Source organism: Rhipicephalus microplus, chromosome 5 (genome assembly GCF_043290135.1).
Source record: "Rhipicephalus microplus isolate Deutch F79 chromosome 5, USDA_Rmic, whole genome shotgun sequence".
In the NCBI taxonomy this organism is placed as follows: domain Eukaryota; kingdom Metazoa; phylum Arthropoda; class Arachnida; order Ixodida; family Ixodidae; genus Rhipicephalus; species Rhipicephalus microplus.
In genome coordinates, this window is record NC_134704.1 from 19244459 (window position 1) to 19262701 (window position 18243).

General features: G+C 43.3%; 2 protein-coding genes across 4 annotated transcripts in view; one reads left to right on the forward strand and one right to left on the reverse strand.

Moving 5' to 3' along the window:
- Window positions 1-2212, forward strand: part of LOC119174923 (solute carrier organic anion transporter family member 74D-like) — a 67234-nt gene extending 65022 nt beyond the window's left edge. For all 3 annotated transcript variants that reach the window (XM_075894934.1, XM_075894935.1, XM_075894933.1), the window contains one exon: window positions 194-2212. In XM_075894934.1, coding sequence (XP_075751049.1) covers window positions 194-540 — 347 coding nt within the window. In that variant the 3' untranslated portion in view covers window positions 541-2212. The remainder of the gene's footprint in view (window positions 1-193) is intronic.
- LOC119174922 (enoyl-[acyl-carrier-protein] reductase, mitochondrial) lies at window positions 2144-17117 on the reverse strand. Its single transcript, XM_037426056.2, has 4 exons — window positions 16764-17117; window positions 13592-13702; window positions 5972-6246; window positions 2144-3260 (listed from the first exon to the last, which is right to left on the reverse strand). Exons 1-4 carry the CDS (start codon window positions 17097-17099, stop codon window positions 2849-2851), a joined length of 1134 nt encoding a protein of 377 aa, XP_037281953.1. The 5' UTR covers window positions 17100-17117; the 3' UTR covers window positions 2144-2848.
- Between the last annotated feature and the right edge of the window lie 1126 nt (window positions 17118-18243).

Consider the following 18243-nt stretch of genomic DNA (forward strand, 5'->3'; position numbering starts at 1 on the left):
TCTACTCCATGCCACGTTGACCAAGTCAAACCGATCCACTATATCAAAGGTGACGTAAACTAAGCAAACATTTATTTGCTTTTCTTTAAATTCACTCATAAGATGAAATCTCAAGACATTCCTGTCAGTTGCTGATCTTAATGTTTAAAATATTCGTGCTAAGTCCCTTTCCTCTCTTTCCTTGTCTTGGCAGCTTTCATACCCTATCCCCTGATATACGGAGCCATCCTGGACCACTCGTGCATGATCTGGGAAGAGAAATGTGGCCGGCGTGGAAACTGCTGGGTGTACGATCCAGACAAGCTACGATACACCCTGCATCTTGTAACTATCGTCTTTCTGGCCATCGCCGGAGTCTGCTACATCATTCAGTTTCTGCTAAGCGGACGCATCAAACGCTTCTACGAGGATGACCTCGCCGATGACAGTAGCAGCAGTGACGGTCAAGACCAGTATGAGAGCAAAGCCGCGATCAACGAGGCATTCTCAGTTGAGAGCATACACAAGTCTGATGAGAAGCCAGAGGCCACCAGGTTTTGATCTTGAGAGACAAGTGAAGGAACAATGCTCAAGATGAATACCTTGTGTAAGACTGAAGCTCAACAAGAAAGTGGCGCCGATTGATTCTCCAAACAAGGAGATTGTGAGTGTGTCGAGTTTGTCCAGGAAAAAAACCTGAACGACACATCTTTTTGACAGGCTTGGGTCTGCACGGGACATCAAGGATATCAAGTGTAAGATGTCAGTAGACTGGCTAGGGCTCGGTAAAGGATCCCTGTGCTACGAAGAGACGTCAAACTTCACCAAATTCATGCTCCAGAACTGAGATTTCTTCCCTGTGTAAGTAAATATCAAGAACAAGAAAATACACATGAAATGATAAAACTAAGGGGAGTATATTCAAACATGTTGATCTTGCAATAATGCTTGTCCGAAATGAAGACATAGCTAGCGAAGAAACAAGGTATTTCAAGAGTGGAGATGTGACACCACTCTGTACGAAAGTGGACTATGGCGTACAATATGTAGGCATTCAGTCTGTGCTATCAGAGCAAGTGGAAAATGCCACCAGTCCAGAGCATTTTGTGAAAAAAAAAACTGAATTGGGCAATTGCAGTTATGCGCCCATACATTTTTACCAGCCGATGTTAACACATTATGGAAAGGTGGTGATGTGAACATGACTTTACTACATTGTTAATATGGTACTGGGATGTGCAACTTGCGAGTAGCCAACTCAATGCAATGAGCAGTTATAAAAAGCAAGGGATTCTTGCACAAGCATGATATTAAACATCAGTTTTGGACAGAAACTTTTATCAACTGAGTACTGCAGTGCCTGCCATGAGTCAGTTTCTGAATTTAGTAAGAGGCAAACAGACGCCAAGTGTTACTTCTAGCCTGGCTTTATACAAGATTTTTTTAAACATGACCAATGCACCACAATTAGAATACAAATAATTTTACTTAGATACTGCACAAAAGAGATGGTGCACAATGGGCCCAGAATGTAGCCATCTCTTCTGTAGGTCTTTGTCCTATTCAGTAAACAAGATGTTACCATAAATTTCAAGACCCAAGTATATGCAGACATTATAATGGAACATATACTGCTCATCTGCATTTTTTTTGTTATGCATTTGATCGAATCATGCTAATAGAGTGCACTTGAACCAGTGTTGTGAAGTACTGGATGATGCCTCACTTCAGCGCCAAGCACCTGGACATTCTTCAAGAAGTGATCCTTAGAAGAACCTTCTGAGTGTGACGACATACACTACAGACATTGTTGAAGTGCAGTGCAAAGATTGTGATATGTGTACACACGATGAACCGAGTGGACCAAATGTACCCAAGGGTTTGTTCAACGCCCACGAGTGACTGGCCAGATTCACGAAGTTATTCACTCACAAGGTTTCCTTGTCTATGTGAAGTTCTCTTGCTATATTCTGAATGATTATCTTTGCTGAACTGCATGTATCCTTATGTATGAATCTTCTGTATGAACAGCTTTGCAAAGATGATTGCTGTTTCTGCGTGATGTCCTTTGCAATCTTTGGAGAGTGAAAACAACAGGTAAAATTTTTATTACAATACTGCTCTAGTTTTTGCTTCTGAAAAATTAAGACAACCCAAGGCAATATTCAGGGTGCCGGCCTTCCACGGCTGGATATATTTTTGCAGCAAATAAACAAACTTTATTACAAGTTTATGTAGTAATAGTCGCATATTCATTTCATCGCTACTGAACATTACAACTTAAGTCGTACTAGAACAAGTATATAACTACAGCTGTAAAAAACATAATTCTTTTATTTTCAGATACTGGTAACAAAATTTTTTTACGAATTTGTGAAAGGCGATTTCACCATGAATATGACACAAATTAAGTAGGAATCATTACTCATTCAAAATTCAATTTTATTATTAAAAACAAAGAGATCTGCATAGTTCAAGAAACCAAGCATACTTCTCATCTGTAAGACTAGTGTCATGAAATTAACACAATATCACTGACTGTGAGACACTGTAGCATGAGACGTATCTACACAATATGTAACAGTGAGTCCATGCACAAGGTTTTAGTTTCTGAGCAACTCAACCGTGTATGAAGTTTATCACTCAGGCTTTCCAAGTACAAAACATTGGTGCATTCTCAGCTCTGAAGATGAAATTCACAAATAAACATTGCATTTGGTACACAGCCAACTACCGTTCTCCCACACAAAAAAAGCAGGCATTGAGAAGCAAAATAGTACGATAAGCCTTGACCACAGCTAACGGACACGATCATACCTGGCCTAGTCTGCAACGAATGCTCTTTCTCACTTCATATTTCACTCAAGCCTTACGCAAACCTTTCATCCATAACCAGGACCTGCTTGGCTCCCGCAAATGACTCCATGGACATTCTAACAGCGTCCTCATAATTTTCGAACGGAACCAAGTTATGCGCAGGAGGCTGCAGCTTTCCTTCCATTGAAATCTTGGTCAGGTAGTCGTACATTTCATCATCAAGCTTGGTGTTACCATGCTCCTTGGCCCACAGTGTTCTCCAAAAGCCAACCACTTTAATGTCTTGGAAGATGAGAGAAGCCGTTGACACTATGACAGGCTGCCGTGACATCCCGCCATAGGTGACCATGGTGGCACCTTTCATGAGGTGTCGCATCATGTCAGTGGCGTTTTTGCCCCCGATACAGTTCAGAGCAAGCTTCGGAGGTGGCACAACAGCAAAAATGTCCTTCATCACCGGAGTCCTTTATAACACAAAGGCAAGGAGCGATGGAAACAGAGGAAAGAAATGCAGCAATAATGACAAAATCTGCAAACATAGAGTCTTGTAACACATTAAAGAAGCAAAAGAGACTGCAAAAATGCCATAATGTGGCCGAAAATATAAACAAATGATCATAAAAACACATTTCATCACACAACCAACGTGCACAGTGGAGGCTGCAGGCTTGGCTCCCTGTGATAATGAAGCATTTTTTATACGTACAAGCTTATAATGGGGCACCATCGAGGATTAGTGAAGGGTGAGCGTTGGGTGTCCAGGCATGTTGTGTTGAACACTCCAGACATACGAGGCCACACACATTTTACTCCTGCTCTCTCACTGCCAGCACCAGACTGATAATGGCTAATGTTGGCTAGTGTTGCCATGCCCTAGCTAAATTACATTAAGTGCTGGCAAATGTCTGCTGATGTAATCAATCTGCCATCATAGCTGCAACGCAGTTTTCATTCAGAGTCAGTGGAGTAATGTTCTCTCATTAAAATACAGCCCAAATTGATTTTATTTCAATTTTTTTGTCCACTTTATTTGGTTTTCACATGGTTGGGACCAATGAAATTCGGGCCCCTCAGTTCTTTTTGTTCTCGTTCATTTCAGGGTGAGAGGGGCTGGCAGGTGCGATGTTTTAAAAAATAGTGCACAAGCAGCATTTACTAGCAGGTGCCTGCTCCCAGAGTTCACAGAGCGTGTGATGCTGTCGGTCAAAAACGATGTTCCATGTACTGCCACTATGCCTATGAGTGGTCTTGGTTAACACTCCCCAGGGTTAGATATAGTACGCACACATGAAAAGGCCAAAAATGGGACCGAGGTGATAACCGTTGCACCTTGTCACAACCGCAAGTGAAACACAAAAGTAATGCTGATGTGATTGAGGTTTTGTTATTGTGACACCAGACGACAATGGCATTAGTGTGCCACAACCATGGTTCCCACCAAGCATGCCATCTTAACGTGAACACCGTCGACCCAAAATCTAGTCCAGATAAACAAAACTGTCTTGTCTACAGTAATCAGGCAGAGCCTTACGAACTTAAAAACAGCTTAATAAAAGCTTGACACCTGATAATAATATCCAGAATTTTACGTGCCGAAATTAAGACATCATTATGAGGCCGTATTGGAAGGCTTCGGAAATTTCAACCATCTGGTGTTCCTTAACGTCCACTGACAACACACAGTACACACACAAACCTCTGGCATTTCACCTCAATCGAAACGCAACCGCCGTGGCCAAAATCGAACCCGCGACCTTCGGATCAGCAGAGGAGAACCACAACTACAGCTCCCCAGCATCAGACAAGAGGTCGATGTTTGGGAGCCATGCCTAGTATTACACGGACACGTAAATGTCCAAGACACTATCCAGGATGACGGTTGCGATGCCGCCTCATGGGTAAAGCACAGCATACTGTTAAAGACACAGGCTCAACACCCACCACAGACAAGTCTTATGATCATTGGTTTCCATTTCAATTAACCTAATTATTTCAACACGTTGACTGTATATGAAAATCAATCAATTCAAAGCATCCTCCAACTTCAATTGTCTGTTCTTTAAATGTGATTGCACCATGCGCAAAAACTTGAAGCAGCCTCACTTACAATGCTGCGACGACTGGTTAAAACAGCGAAGCTGGCGGCATCGCACTCGTGGGCATGGTCGGAATCAATACAAATGAGGCCATACACATTTTACTTCTGCCTTCTCAACTAAATGCCTTCCACAAAATATTTCTTTTGTTTTTTTTTCTTGCTTGTTTTTTTTGTCTATTTACTTCGGTCTTTCTTTCTTCCTTATAGCAGGGCTTTAAAGCTCGTCTCATGCAGCGGGCGGCAGTCGCAGAAATTAGTCGAGCAAAGGCCAGGCCAGGTAAGCAGGTAAACGCAGGGAGGAAGGGTTAGCTCCTACACATTCTCAGCAAATTCTACCAATGAAAAGAAAACCTTTCTGATATCTTGAGTATGGTTCATTTCTGAAGATTTGGAACCACGATTCCATCTAACAACATATCCATAACGATCTCCACAATTAGTAAAAATCTGGATGCCAGCTCCGAATCAATGTTTTGGTTTCACGGTTACCCTTCTACAAACGGTGACCACACGGGGAGCCTCACGAAAAAAAGTGCTTTAAACCAGCCATGCCTGTGCAGGTCATCAACATACTTATTATAAAAATAAACATAAACATATGGCAGAAACATAGCCACCTGTGGGGCCCTTGATTCATTTCCCGTCTTTCATTCATTCATAACGCGAGTCTGTTCAATAGGCAGAATCTTAACATTGGTTTGACTGACACTGACATCACTAACATTGCCTTGCTCACATGTGTCTGGTCTATGCATTCCTTTTTTTTCTTCTTTATGTCGTGATCTAACAGTTCATCAGAGCAAAAAAATGACACAATACCAACAAGCCCAAATTGAAGCCTCCTTTAACTCACAATAAAGACCCTTGGGTTCTTGTTCAAGTTATTTCATTGCCAAAGTACTACAAAACTTAATCAGCTTTGTTTAATGATCAGTAACATATCCATAAGAAATGTAGTCATGAATACTGCTTTCTACAACTCACAAAGTGCTGCTATACCAGCAGAGTTAGTAATGATGAGCAGCACTGTCATTGCAAAGCTAAGAAAAAAATAAAGTTATAGGAACAGTGCCTCACCTCAGCTCCTCTTCAGTAACCACATAGTCAGCTCCTAGGGACTTCAGGTTATCCTTCAGCTCTTTTAGATTGGGACGGTCACGAACGATGTTGATGGAGTTGAGGCCCATACTCTTGCCAATCTGAATGGCTGCCTGTCCGACACCACTGTTGGCCCCATTCTGAATGAACGTGTCGCCCGGCATCATTGTCACGAAGTCGGAGAGCATGCGGTAGGCCGTTGGTGTATTGACCGTCATGGTAGCTGCTGTTACTATGTCGAGCTTGTTGGAAACCTGCAACATACAGTGAAGCCATAAAACAAATTATAGTAAGTCATCATTACTAAAGCAATACTACGTAAAAGTATAAACCAATAAAAAATTAAGCTGGACAACAATCATGAAAATATTGAATCCTGCAAAATAGCTAGATTAGTTGGCCTCGATTCTCAGAAAAAATTAATCACTGAAAAGCAATAAAAATAAATGTACAAGTGAATATGTATGGGCCACTGCACACTTTCATAAAACTTTTTTTTTCATGAAGTTTCACACAAGTTTCTGCATGGCAGAAAAATAGCATCCATTGTGTACTACATTGTTCCTTTCTTCAATGTTCTGCGATTTCATCTGGCTATTATTTAAGTAAATTTTGTAAGCTTAAGTAAATTTTTTTACAAGAGCAGATTTTCTTTTTTTAATTTGTTCTGTTAAACCATACAAGTGCTATTGCAGTTATGTTAAGTTGTGAATTACATCATGCATTTTCGCTACTGCTGTCTGGGTGATGCAGCCTAGTCAGGCATTTTTTGGGCCTTTTGATGCATCTCCTAAGACAATTGTAAATTGTCTTGAATAAATTCTGAATGAATGAATGAATGAAAGTTGAGGCACTGAAGAGTTGAAACCCATTCTTCATCATATGTATTTCAAGCAATGTGAAAGCTGCATGCCTTTTCAAGTTTTTTAAAAATATTCCTAGCCCCAATAAATTACCCAGGTATTAGCTGCGTCCATGTAGCACATAACCATGAAAAAGTCATGCACCCTTTCAGGTTTTCCATTAAGTAACCACTGTTTTATTTTTTCCATACTTTTATGGCGATGGTACAAAAGGGGCTCAATAAGCTTTACCAAAGTTCGTAAGACATGCATTGTCGAACTGTATTCTGCATTGGTGTGAATAGGATGCTTCTTCACACAACAAAACTAAGTAATATTTAGCTAGATGTAGCCAATACAATCTCACATTTAGTTTAATGAAAACGGCTAGTATGGATACATACAAGTCCTACTTTTTAGCTTTTCATTTTTTTCAATCTCACATTTAGTTTAATGAAAACGGCTAGTATGGATACATACAAGTCCTACTTTTTAGCTTTTCATTTTTTTCTGACTGTCATCGGACTGCGAAAGAGTTCATGATACTTTAGATCTACTCCAATTACTGTTTCTGCCCTGCCCCCAATATAGTCAAGCGTATTTCGCAAGCAAAATACGAAGCAGCGTAACACAAAACATGCGACCCCCTCACACAAGGCCTCAAGTTATCAGATGTCATAAGTGTGTTAATTAATAACAGAGCATCTAAAGTGGTGCTTTTCAAGAGACAAGAAATATTCCAGAAAATGCCTAACCAATAATAATATGTACTCGTCTTTATGTTGTTAAAAAAATTTATAGATTCTTTAGGCTTGTGATGGGCTTGCAGTGACAGCTAACACCATATAACTAATAAACATTAATTTGGTGTAGGATAATTAGTAAAGGTAATAACATAGCTAGAATTTTATTTCCAGAAGGAGGGTTCAACCATACTTCATGTATGTTCGTGACTGCATATGTATGAGCCCATTTCAATACACATGCAAAATTGAAAAACTTCAGAGGCGGCTTTGAACCCCCTTCCCCCCCTCCAACTCCCCTGATTACACCACAGACCACAGTTGTTGTCCCGTCCCCTCTCGAAGAGAGCGGCCAGGAGCTTTGTTTGCCTTTCAAGTGCCGCCAAAGGAAGTCGGGGGGACGCTTAAGCCTTTAATAGGGGCTACTTCTACGTTTTGAAAATCCTTTTTCCTTTGTTATGGCCACTTTAAACGGGCGCCGCAAACGACCTTCAGAGCGTCATTTGTCATTTTCTCTGTCCGCTCACGGAGATAGTGAAAGCACCGGTCGTCGACGGAAGAAGAAATGCCAGGCAGCGGGCAGACTCACCCTACCAGCCCGAGCAACAGCACCGCTTCTTTTATGGGGACTTACCGAGTGCTTGTGAATGTTTGTTAAAATGTGACCCCAATTCCTGTTAATTAAAGTTACTGTTGTTTAAATGTTCACAAGTGTTCGACCGTTAACTGGCTGGATAGCGGACGCTTTGACCCGTCAAATGCGAGCTGCGAGACCAGCATAGTAAAAAAAGCGCTTCAACTGCCATCGGCCACAAACTCAACATCCGCCGGCAATGGGATACGTCGCCACGGCAAGACCCCCGGTTGAACCCAAAGACACGCCCATTGCAAGGATTTCATCGCCAAGGAGTTGAGCAGCTGACAGCAGAAGGGCAGCAACAAGGTTGGCTCATTTCATCTCTCAACGCTCAAAGCGCAGCTTAGCACCATTTGTTTCACATACGTCCGCTCCGAGACAAAACGTGCAAGCAAGGATGGACCAGGACGAGCTGACGCATGAGTGTCCAAATGTCACACCACAAGATGAAGCTTCCGCATCAAACGTTCGGCCGCAAAGAAAAACAACCCAATCGACGAGGGCTAAAGAAATGTATCACACGAGCCGCGAAGAGCACTGCCGTAAACTAGATTCTGTTTGGAAAAACGTGGAGAGCGCTCTTCAGGCACTGTCACGCGCTAAGAGAGAACAGTTTACCGGCGCCAAAAGGCAGCTTCGTGCAAACTACGACTGCTACGGACAGGCTACCGCAAGATACTCAGTCTTTCTCGAGAAGGCGAAGACGTCTGAAGCCAGGCACGAATTACAGCTACAACAGGCAATCGATGAGGACCGTGAGGCGATCGTGAGCGAAAAGTTACGAGAGGCTACGCCGCAAGAACGCGACAAGGCACATGAAACAGCATCGCAGTTCTCTCTATCGGTACACTCAAGAGCTTCCTCGCGATCACGACGATCGGGCTCCTCCACGATTAGCCTGGCTGCTGTGCAGGCCCGCGCGCAAGCAGAGGCCGTCAAAGCAAGAGCTCAGTTTGGACATGCCGCAATGCGCTTAGAGAAGGCAAGAATCGAGGCCGAGCTTGAGGTATTGCAACATGAAAAAGAGGCAGCTGCTGCAGACGTACAGGCAAGTGCACTCGAGGCAGCTGTGGAACAGGATGGCGGGGAGTGTGTGCGCACCCACCCACCTTTATACCGGACACTATGGGTTTCGAGCTACATCACTGAGCAAGCCGCCATACATGATGCCGAGCTTATGTCTCTTCGGGCACCTGTTGTTCATCCGAGAAGCCAGAGCTTGGAGCATGCCGAAGTAACCAACCACCTCACAGACTTGCGTGACTATCATCAGCCGCCTGCGTACACGCCAGCACCCAACAGTTCCAGCTCAGAGCTTGCCGGCGTCTTTAAATTCCTGTGCCGCAAGGACCTTGTCTCTACAGGACTTACGAAGTTTGATGATCGACCTGAGAACTTTCGAGCTTGGAAGTCATCTTTCAAAGGCGTCATCAGAGATGTAGACCTTCCTGCGCAGGAAGAGCTCGACCTTCTATTCAAATGGCTTGGTGCTGAGTCATCGCATCAAGTTCGAAGGTTGAAATCTGTTTATGTGGATGACTTCTCGAAGGGCTTAAACATCGTGTGGAAACGGCTCGACGACACCTTCAGACGTCCTGAGGCAATTGAGGATGCGCTGCTGAGGAGGTTGGAGGAATTCCCAAGAATATCGAACCGAGATAATGCCAAATTGCAAGAGCTCGGAGACCTCCTACTGGAACTCGAAGCTGCCAAATCTGATCCCTACCTTGCCGGTCTTAACTATTTGGATAGCACAAGAGGAATAAACAAAATTGTTTCCAAGTTACCATCTGGACTTCAAGAAAATTGAATGTCAGTGGGGACTAAATACAAAAAACAGAACAACACTGCGTTCCCACCCTTTGCGGTTTTTTCAAAGTTCGTTCAAGACCAGGCAAGCATGAGGAACGATCCCAGCTTCATCCTGCAACCACCATATGTCTCCCCTTCGATCACACAGTGAGAAGAAGAAACGACCACCAAGACCCCGCTGCACAAGTCATCTGTGTCAGCAAGGAAAACAAACGTAGATCACGCCTTCGAGCAGGTTCAGGAAACCACTCCAAAGCAGCTACTTGAATCGAAGAGCTTCGAAAAATGGTGCCCGCATCACAAGAAGACTCATCCTCTTGCACGGTGTCGCGTTTTCCGTGAAAAAACACTGGAAGAGCGGATGACCTTTCTTAAAGCGCACGGAATATGTCTACGATGTTGTTTATCCCCAAATCACACGCAGTGGCAATGCAAGGCAGTTGTAAAATGCTACATATGCAGCAGCGGTAATCATGCGACAGCACTTCACCCATCAACTACGTGCTCAGAGTCGCCGAAGCCTATTGAACGCGATAACAGCTCTACTCAGAATTTGGATGAACGAGTCACATCTACGAGTCACCGAGGTTGCAGATGAACGAGTCACCGAGGTTGCAGACGTGAACGACAACTACAGATCGTGCGCTAAAATCTGCCTTGTGGATGTGACTCATCAATCTTAGCCTGACAAAATATTAAAAGCATACGCGATACTCGATGAACAGAGTAATCGTTCGTTGGTTCTGCCAGAACTTCTCGAAGAGTTCAGTGTGGAGGGCACACCTACCCAGTACACATTACGCACTTGTTCCGGCAGTACTGAGGTTGTTGGTAAGGTCACAAACGGCTTCCTTGTGCGGAGCGTATCGGGCAATGTCAAGCTCTCCCTTCCGCCTCTTCTTGAGTGCGATGAGATTCCGGACAACAGGGAAGAAATTCCAATGCCAGACGCAGCACGGAACTACCCGCACTTGAAGGCCATTGCCGCTCACATTCCACCTCTCGAAGAGGCAAGAATATTGCTCCTCCTCGGTCGAGAAGTTCTCAGAGTCCACAAAGTTCGCCAGACCATTAACGGGCCACTTGACGCTCCTTATGCACAGAGGCTCGATCTCGGATGGGTCATTGTCGGAAACGTCTGCCTGGGTCGTACGCGTAAAACAGGCACCATAAATGTGTTAAAAACACCCATTCTGGGCAAGGGAAGACCATCCCTTTTCACCCCATGTACAAAACATTTCATGGTGATAGAAGCGCCGGTTCTCTACACTGCGGATAGGCATCAGGTCAAGAATGATTTCTCATCAATAACAGCATCAGATGACACCTTGGCACCTAACCTGTTCGAGACAACGCGAGAAGAAAACGAGCGTTCTCTGTCTATAGAAGATAGAGCCTTCCTCAATATCATGGATAGGGAATTATACAAAGACAGGTCCAACAACTGGATTGCCCCTCTACCTTTTCCCTCACCAAGAAGACAACTTCCGAATAACCGAGAACAGGCTCTCTCTCGCCTGTACTCGCTGCGACGCACGTTGCGAAAAAACCCTGAGACAAAGGAGCGCTTCGTGCACTTCATGAAAGGATATAAAAGAAGGCGACGTCGTGCTCATCAGGGACAAAGAAGCAAATCGCAACGATTGGCCCATCGGCGTTGTCACCCAAAGTCTGCCCAGTGCGAACGGAATGGTGCGCAAGGTGGAGGTGAAGATTGCAAGGAATGGCGCAATAAAGAAACTCTGCCGACCGATATCGGAAGTGGTGCCCTTGTTTTCACCATCAACAAACTGTGGCGTCTAACAAGCAGACACCAGACGGGGAGTGTGCCGTCCCCTCTCGAAGAGAGCGGCCAGGAGTCGTGTTTGCCTTTCAAGTGCCGCCAAAGGAAGTCGGGGGGATGCTTAAGCCCCTAATAGGGGCTACTTCTACGTTTTGAAAATACTTTTTCCTTTGTTATGGCCACTTTAAACGGGCACCGCAAACGACCTTCAGAGCGTCATTATCTTCTCTGTCGGCTCATGGAGAGAGTGAAAGCACCGGTCATCGACGGAAGAACAAATGCCAGGCGGCGGGCAGACTCACCCTACCAGCCCGAGCAACAGCACCGCTTTTTTTACGGGGACTTACTGAGTGCTTGTAAATGTTTGTTAAAATGTGGCCCCAATTCCTGTTAATTAAAGTTACTTTTGTTTAAATGTTCACAAGTGTTTGACCGTTCACTGGCTGGATAGCGAACGCTTTGACCCGTCAAATGCGAGCTGCGACACCTGCATAGCTGTAGTGCATTGCAATCAACTCGTGCATTAAAGCTTTGGTTTGAGGTTTTGATTCCCTTTGTCAGTACAGTCTAACCTGGATATACCTCATTCGAAGGGCATCATTAAATAGTTCAATGAATTATAACCGCCCAAAAAAAGTCTATGAATTAGTCTGCAAACTCTGCCTATTTCAGACAGTACCTTAATATTGTGGAAAAAAAGCACTTCCGATTTTTTTTTCCTCTTGCTTATTATTTTACTGATTATTTTTCACTCACATTTTTTTTTTTTCAGAATGTCGGTGCTGGAATGAAGCTTTTCGGTTTCTTGAAGCATTGTGGCAATACTCGTTACGGTAATGAATGGCTGCAGGCAGTAAGTTTCACTGCACAACAATTGATTTTTTTCGATGATTGGTGGTCTTCCCTGCACTATACAGCTGTGTTGCGCTGAAGCCTCGTAAAGCAATATGCCATTCACGAGCGCAAATAACTTTCCTGGTGCATGAGCCATTCATGTTTTGAGACACGCACACCACTTGTTTTTCCACCATGGTTTGCACTTTCGATCAGATTCAAAGCTTTGTTTCACAGAATCTGCCATGACAGTGCTCTTCTTCAGCATGAAAATTTCTGACGAAGTAAATAACCATATGATAAGGACAAGCTGACGTCATGGTTGCACTGCAGTGAAGCGTCTGGTTTACTGAATGTTGAGGCATAGGCATGGACCAGGCTCCTCCATTTTGGGTGGAGGGCGGGGGGGGTCATCATTGTGCTGCCCCTGTTCCCTACATGTCAATGTGTAGGGGTGCAATTTTCACCACAACCCCCCATGCGCATGCATTTGTATCAAGGTGAACAGCCATTTAATATATGCATAACAGAGTAGGTATTTTTAGTTTCGCAAAGAGATGGAGCATTGGTTCAATAAAGCAAATGATCCCATAAATTTAGGTTTTACAGTACATGCCAAGCAGCCTGCAAAACGCATACAGAAAGAATAGGCCTGTTTTTAATGTGTATCTGCCTTTTTTTGCTTGCACTATACAAACATGTACATCGCTTTCAAGCCAATCTCTGGCATTGCACAAAGCCAGTCGACTCATTATCATTTTCCCCCACCTTGACTCAGACAGAAGCAATAAGCTCATGAAAACAGCCTGCCTAGCCAGCAAGCAAGCAGTATGTTTGTGCAGTCATGGTCAGAACATATTCACAAAATTTATAACCTCAGTTAGCCAAACAAGTTGCCTACAGTTTCGACCATACATCCATTCATGCAATGGCTTGAAGGATACTCACCTTTCGAAACCTTTTCTGGTCCCCTTTTCCGAAATTCCTCCATGTCCCCCAAGAATCGCCAGGAAGCAGCACCCAATTTCCTACTTCCAAGTTTTTGACATGTGGCCCAGCCTAGAAATAAGATGTGGAAATTGTCACTCCTTCATCAACATTTTTCCCTCCTGGAAACTAACATAAGCATGAATCTCAGTGGAGGAAATCAATTCGCAGATTTAATATATAGAAATGCACACCAATATCCAGTCTTTTTTTTTTTCATATCACTATTATTGCATTGCTACTAAATTGCCAAATTGTTACAACATAAGACACACAATACCATGATGTGCATTTTAACCCTGTGCGAACTAAATAGCCTCGGTTTCTTTTATATTTGAGACGAAATGAAGAACCATCTCCTTACAAAGGCTCCTTTTGGGTGACAAAACTGTGGCAAGAATGGTTGAAAAATGCTTTTTCCAGATTTAAATGCACATAAAAGGATCAACCGTCTCAGATAGTGCATAGTTCCTACCTAATTCCTTGTGCATGGCAAATCTGCAAGCACTACAAATGAAATGTTGCATTATTTATAACTTATCATCAAATTACAATTACTATATTTGTTCCTCACAAACAGTAGCTTCTATGACAAAGAAGGCTAAAAGACCGTTATGGGGGGATACATTAATCAACAACTGAAAGTGCACAAACACCGAAAGTTCTACGGAAACTGAGAAGGTGGATTAATTTTTATGGAAAGGACATCTTACACCACCATGTTGTTTTTTGAGGATATGACTTGCGCTAGTCGGATTGGGTCTCCGAATTCTTCAAAGGCTCCTGAGGACAATCTGTTCAACAGTATGGCCAATTTGCTGCCACAACTTCTCCTATGAAATAATTTCTCGCTCATCACCAAAATTTGAGTTCAATCCCTTTTCATTCAACAAGATTTTAGAACACTTATAGTGTCTATCGGCTTATATGGCAGCATAGTTTCTTTATTCATTAGAAGTGTAAGGACACAAAGTAGTCAACATGCCACGCGATAATTCATTAATACTACAGGCCACTCTACCAAAGCTTGTATCCAATTTATAACAATCGATATGTGTGTGTATATGTGTGTGTGTGCACGTGCATGTGTGCGTGCATGTAGGGTATGTCCCAAAAGTTTCCAGAATTTTTTTTTGTTAGTTGGCAGCACCGCTTGACAGGGTGGCACTTCAGGTGCACAAGTGTGGGATATAAGCTTCAAAACGAGTCTAGTTCCTGATGACCGTGAGTAGTCGTTGAGGTGGGTCAAGCCATTGCAAAGGTATCACCTGCACCTTCGTTGAGAGAAAATATTAACAGGTTTTTGGAGCAGTGTCATGCAATCAAGTTTTGTCTGAAACAGAAATGAAAATAGGGCAGAGATGATCAAAATGTTTCAGAAAGCCTACAGAGATGACACGATAAAACAAAGCCATACTTTGATGCAGCACAAGAGGTTCCGGGAAAGTCAGAAATCTGTCAATGACGACGACCACTCTGGACGTCTGTCACATTTACAAATGAACGGCTCGATGCAGAAATTGCGTGAAGTATCTGATAAGCCTCGGCGATTAAGTGTTTGGATGATCGCGGAGAAGTGTGGAATACCCAAAGCAATCCTTTGTCCCAGTTTGATGGAGAATATTCTAATAAAGAAAGTCTGCATGGAAATGGTGCCAAAAGTCTTGAGTGAAGTGCAGGAGGAGTCACACCGCACTGATTCTCTTTCTAAGTTGCAGGCCAGAATGGGTGTGGCAGCGCAGCTCCAGCCACTGTACAGCATCAATCCTCACCTTTTTTTTTCCCCAATGATCAAAGAAAACCTGAATATAAGTCGACATGAAATGCTAGAGACAGTAAAAGCATCTTCAAAGACTTCACTAAAGGAGGTCCTTGATGGGTTACAAGGCATCTTCAATATTTGGCTGAAGCATTAAAAACAATGCATTAAATCAGGGCCACATTGCTTTGAAAAGTCGTTAAAAGATTGTAAACTTATATAGAATAAGTTATTCATAAAATAAAATTCCAGAAATTTTTGGGACAGACCCTGTGTATGTTAAGCAAATGAGAAATAATAGTCACAGAAACTTCCAGAGAGCTTGCTCCTACAATTATATCTTGAAAACGGTTGCCCTGCTGGCCAAGTGAAAAATTGTGTGGAGAAAAAGAAAGGAAAACTCATAAGGTATCAATGAATGACTTTAAGAAAAGTGCCACCAATAACCCCCTTTCACAATGCCCTTTTTCTCCTATGTTGCACATGCCCTGACAAGCATTGTATACAATTCTTCCAAATCTGGCTATTCCTTCCCCCCCCCCCTTTTTTTATTCATGGTATTCAAAGAAATCCTGGTATAAATTGTGATTTTTAAGCTGTAAATGTAGCATTCAGACGTTCTTTTTGCTTGAGCGTGCGTGAGTGTATTATAGTGCGACGCTTGTGTATTGCATATCTATGAATAACCCAGCCTCTTTCCTGCCTGTCTGCAGTTTCCTGTCACCGCAGGTGTGCTGCCACAAAACCTACAACTGCTGCAGCTGTCTTTTCCAGCTAACCCACATCCACCTCGCCATCATTGATGAAGCCGGATCAAGCAGACATCGGTAATGAGTGTGCAAGCGGGGAATATTGCTCCCGACGTGTGCGATACGTCGCTTGTCTGTCTAGCTTCACACAAGATGGCTGTCGAATAAAAGCAGGTGTTGCACAGCTGCCGCCAAACAACCAAGGCGCCATGAAGGAGTTCTTGGCGTCCACTATCAGGCTATGCCGATGGCAGTAAATATAACACAGTGGGTCAAACACACATATCTTGTAAGCCTATGTGTTTCATTTCAGAACATTAATTAGAATATTGGAGAAAACAACACAATCTCCGTAGTACCGGCACGCGCCACGATTTGAAACTCGCGCCGCCTTAAGAATTTTGAGGTTGCCCTGCGGATACCTAGCGGCACTAAAACCTGCTACTGTCTGCACATGCAACGAAATTGACACGCCAATTAAACGTGACTTCTGTAAGAATGATACGAAACAAAGCAACAATCACGTCTAAATCTGGCAACTGACTTATGCAACGCCAAACAGAGCCTTGCCCGAAACAAACCACCTCGGGCGCCACAGTGAAGCATGTTACGTAGTGTTACGTACCTCAACCACTTCTCCCACACCTTCGAGTCCTGCTTTCGCGGGAAGGCTTGGCTTGATTCCGTAGGTTCCTTGTATTGTGTTTATGTCTGAAGGATTTATCGGGGCTGCCAGGATTTTGACCAAGATTTCGTCGGCGCCCAGTGTGTCGGGAACGGCTTCTTCGACACGCTCCAAAACTTTGCAAGGATCTCCAAATTCCTTAAACTGTACGGCGTAACTGCTCTTTCTTGACCATGTTATACTCATCGCATGACAAGGTTTGCAAGACGCTAAAAGCGGCGATTGAGATCTCAGCAAGACTCCAAGAAGACGAACGCACCGCATTGAGGCTGCCATGTTTGTTTAGACTGTGGTTGCTAGATTTAGCCCAGTGATACGCGCCAAAATCAGTTTAATAGCACAACTTGTTTCAAATATGTACGACGTGTTTTGCACCAAAAACTACAAATAATACTCTTAGCACACAATAAATATCCCAATTTACACTTAAAATGATTTTTTATTTTTATTGACTTTATTTTAATTTGTCATATGCAATGTAATTACATCAACTATTTCACCGCACAGCGCAGAACCTCCGAGAGTGCGAGTGGGCAGAAAAGCTTGCCACGCGTTAATCTTTAAGGCCATGCACAATGTTGCACAGTGTCAGTACGTTGCAACAGATGGCAGCCCTCACTAAATAATTTGTAATAGCGCGTGTTTTGAATTGCCGGAATGGAATGTTGGCAAATGTGCTCTGCTTGTATTCCCTCTATCCGCTCCCGTATTTATTTCACTACATTATCGAAATGATCTGATTCCACAAGTAACGGCACTAAAATATCTTGGCATTGTTTACGTGGACAATTTAAATTGGCAGCAACAAATAGAATGAAACACCCGCAAAGCAGAAATCGCTGTAGGATTGATACGCCGGTTTTGCAATAAGAATTCAGGGATGGGCAGGGATACGTTACTTATGATATACAAGCTTTACGTACGCCCAATTCTGGAGTTTAGTTGCGTTTTGTTTTCCAAAAGTGCTGAGTACAAATTAAGACCTCTTATATTGCTAGAAAGGCAAGCTCTGCGGCTGTTTCTCGGGCTACCTAGGTGTGTCGCGAATAGCGTGCTTTATTTGGAAGCTCAAATCATTCCACTTGATGCTAGATTTCGACAGCTTACAGTGCAAATATTTTTAAAACTCTACGATGTGCCCCTCTGCTGTTTACAGACAGTTTACATCAAATATCCAGTTTCTTTCTTTAAGCGCCCGTGGTGTCGTTATCAAAGACCCCAAGTCATTTTCGTCGAGTCTCTGTTATCAAGTTTTCACGTTTCCCTCCAGCATTTAACTCCCCAAACTCTATGGTCGGTGCCAGTTGACTTAATTTTCGATGATATTTTCCCAGAAAATGCCAAGTTACTTCCAAAGCACGTTCTGGAGGGCCTCCTTCAAGACCACCTCACTCATTTTCCCAACTACGTAGTAATTTCG

Bases quoted from the DNA above. Each gene is read 5' to 3' on its own strand.
- LOC119174922 (XM_037426056.2), bottom strand. From the start codon at position 17,099: ATGGCAGCCTCAATGCGGTGCGTTCGTCTTCTTGGAGTCTTGCTGAGA. The intron at 6,247-13,591 runs GTGAGTATCCTT...TGTATGTTGCAG, and splicing joins ACCAGAAAAGGTTTCGAAAG to GTTTCCAACAAGCTCGACAT. The intron at 3,261-5,971 runs GTGAGGCACTGT...TGTGTTATAAAG, and splicing joins GTTACTGAAGAGGAGCTGAG to GACTCCGGTGATGAAGGACA.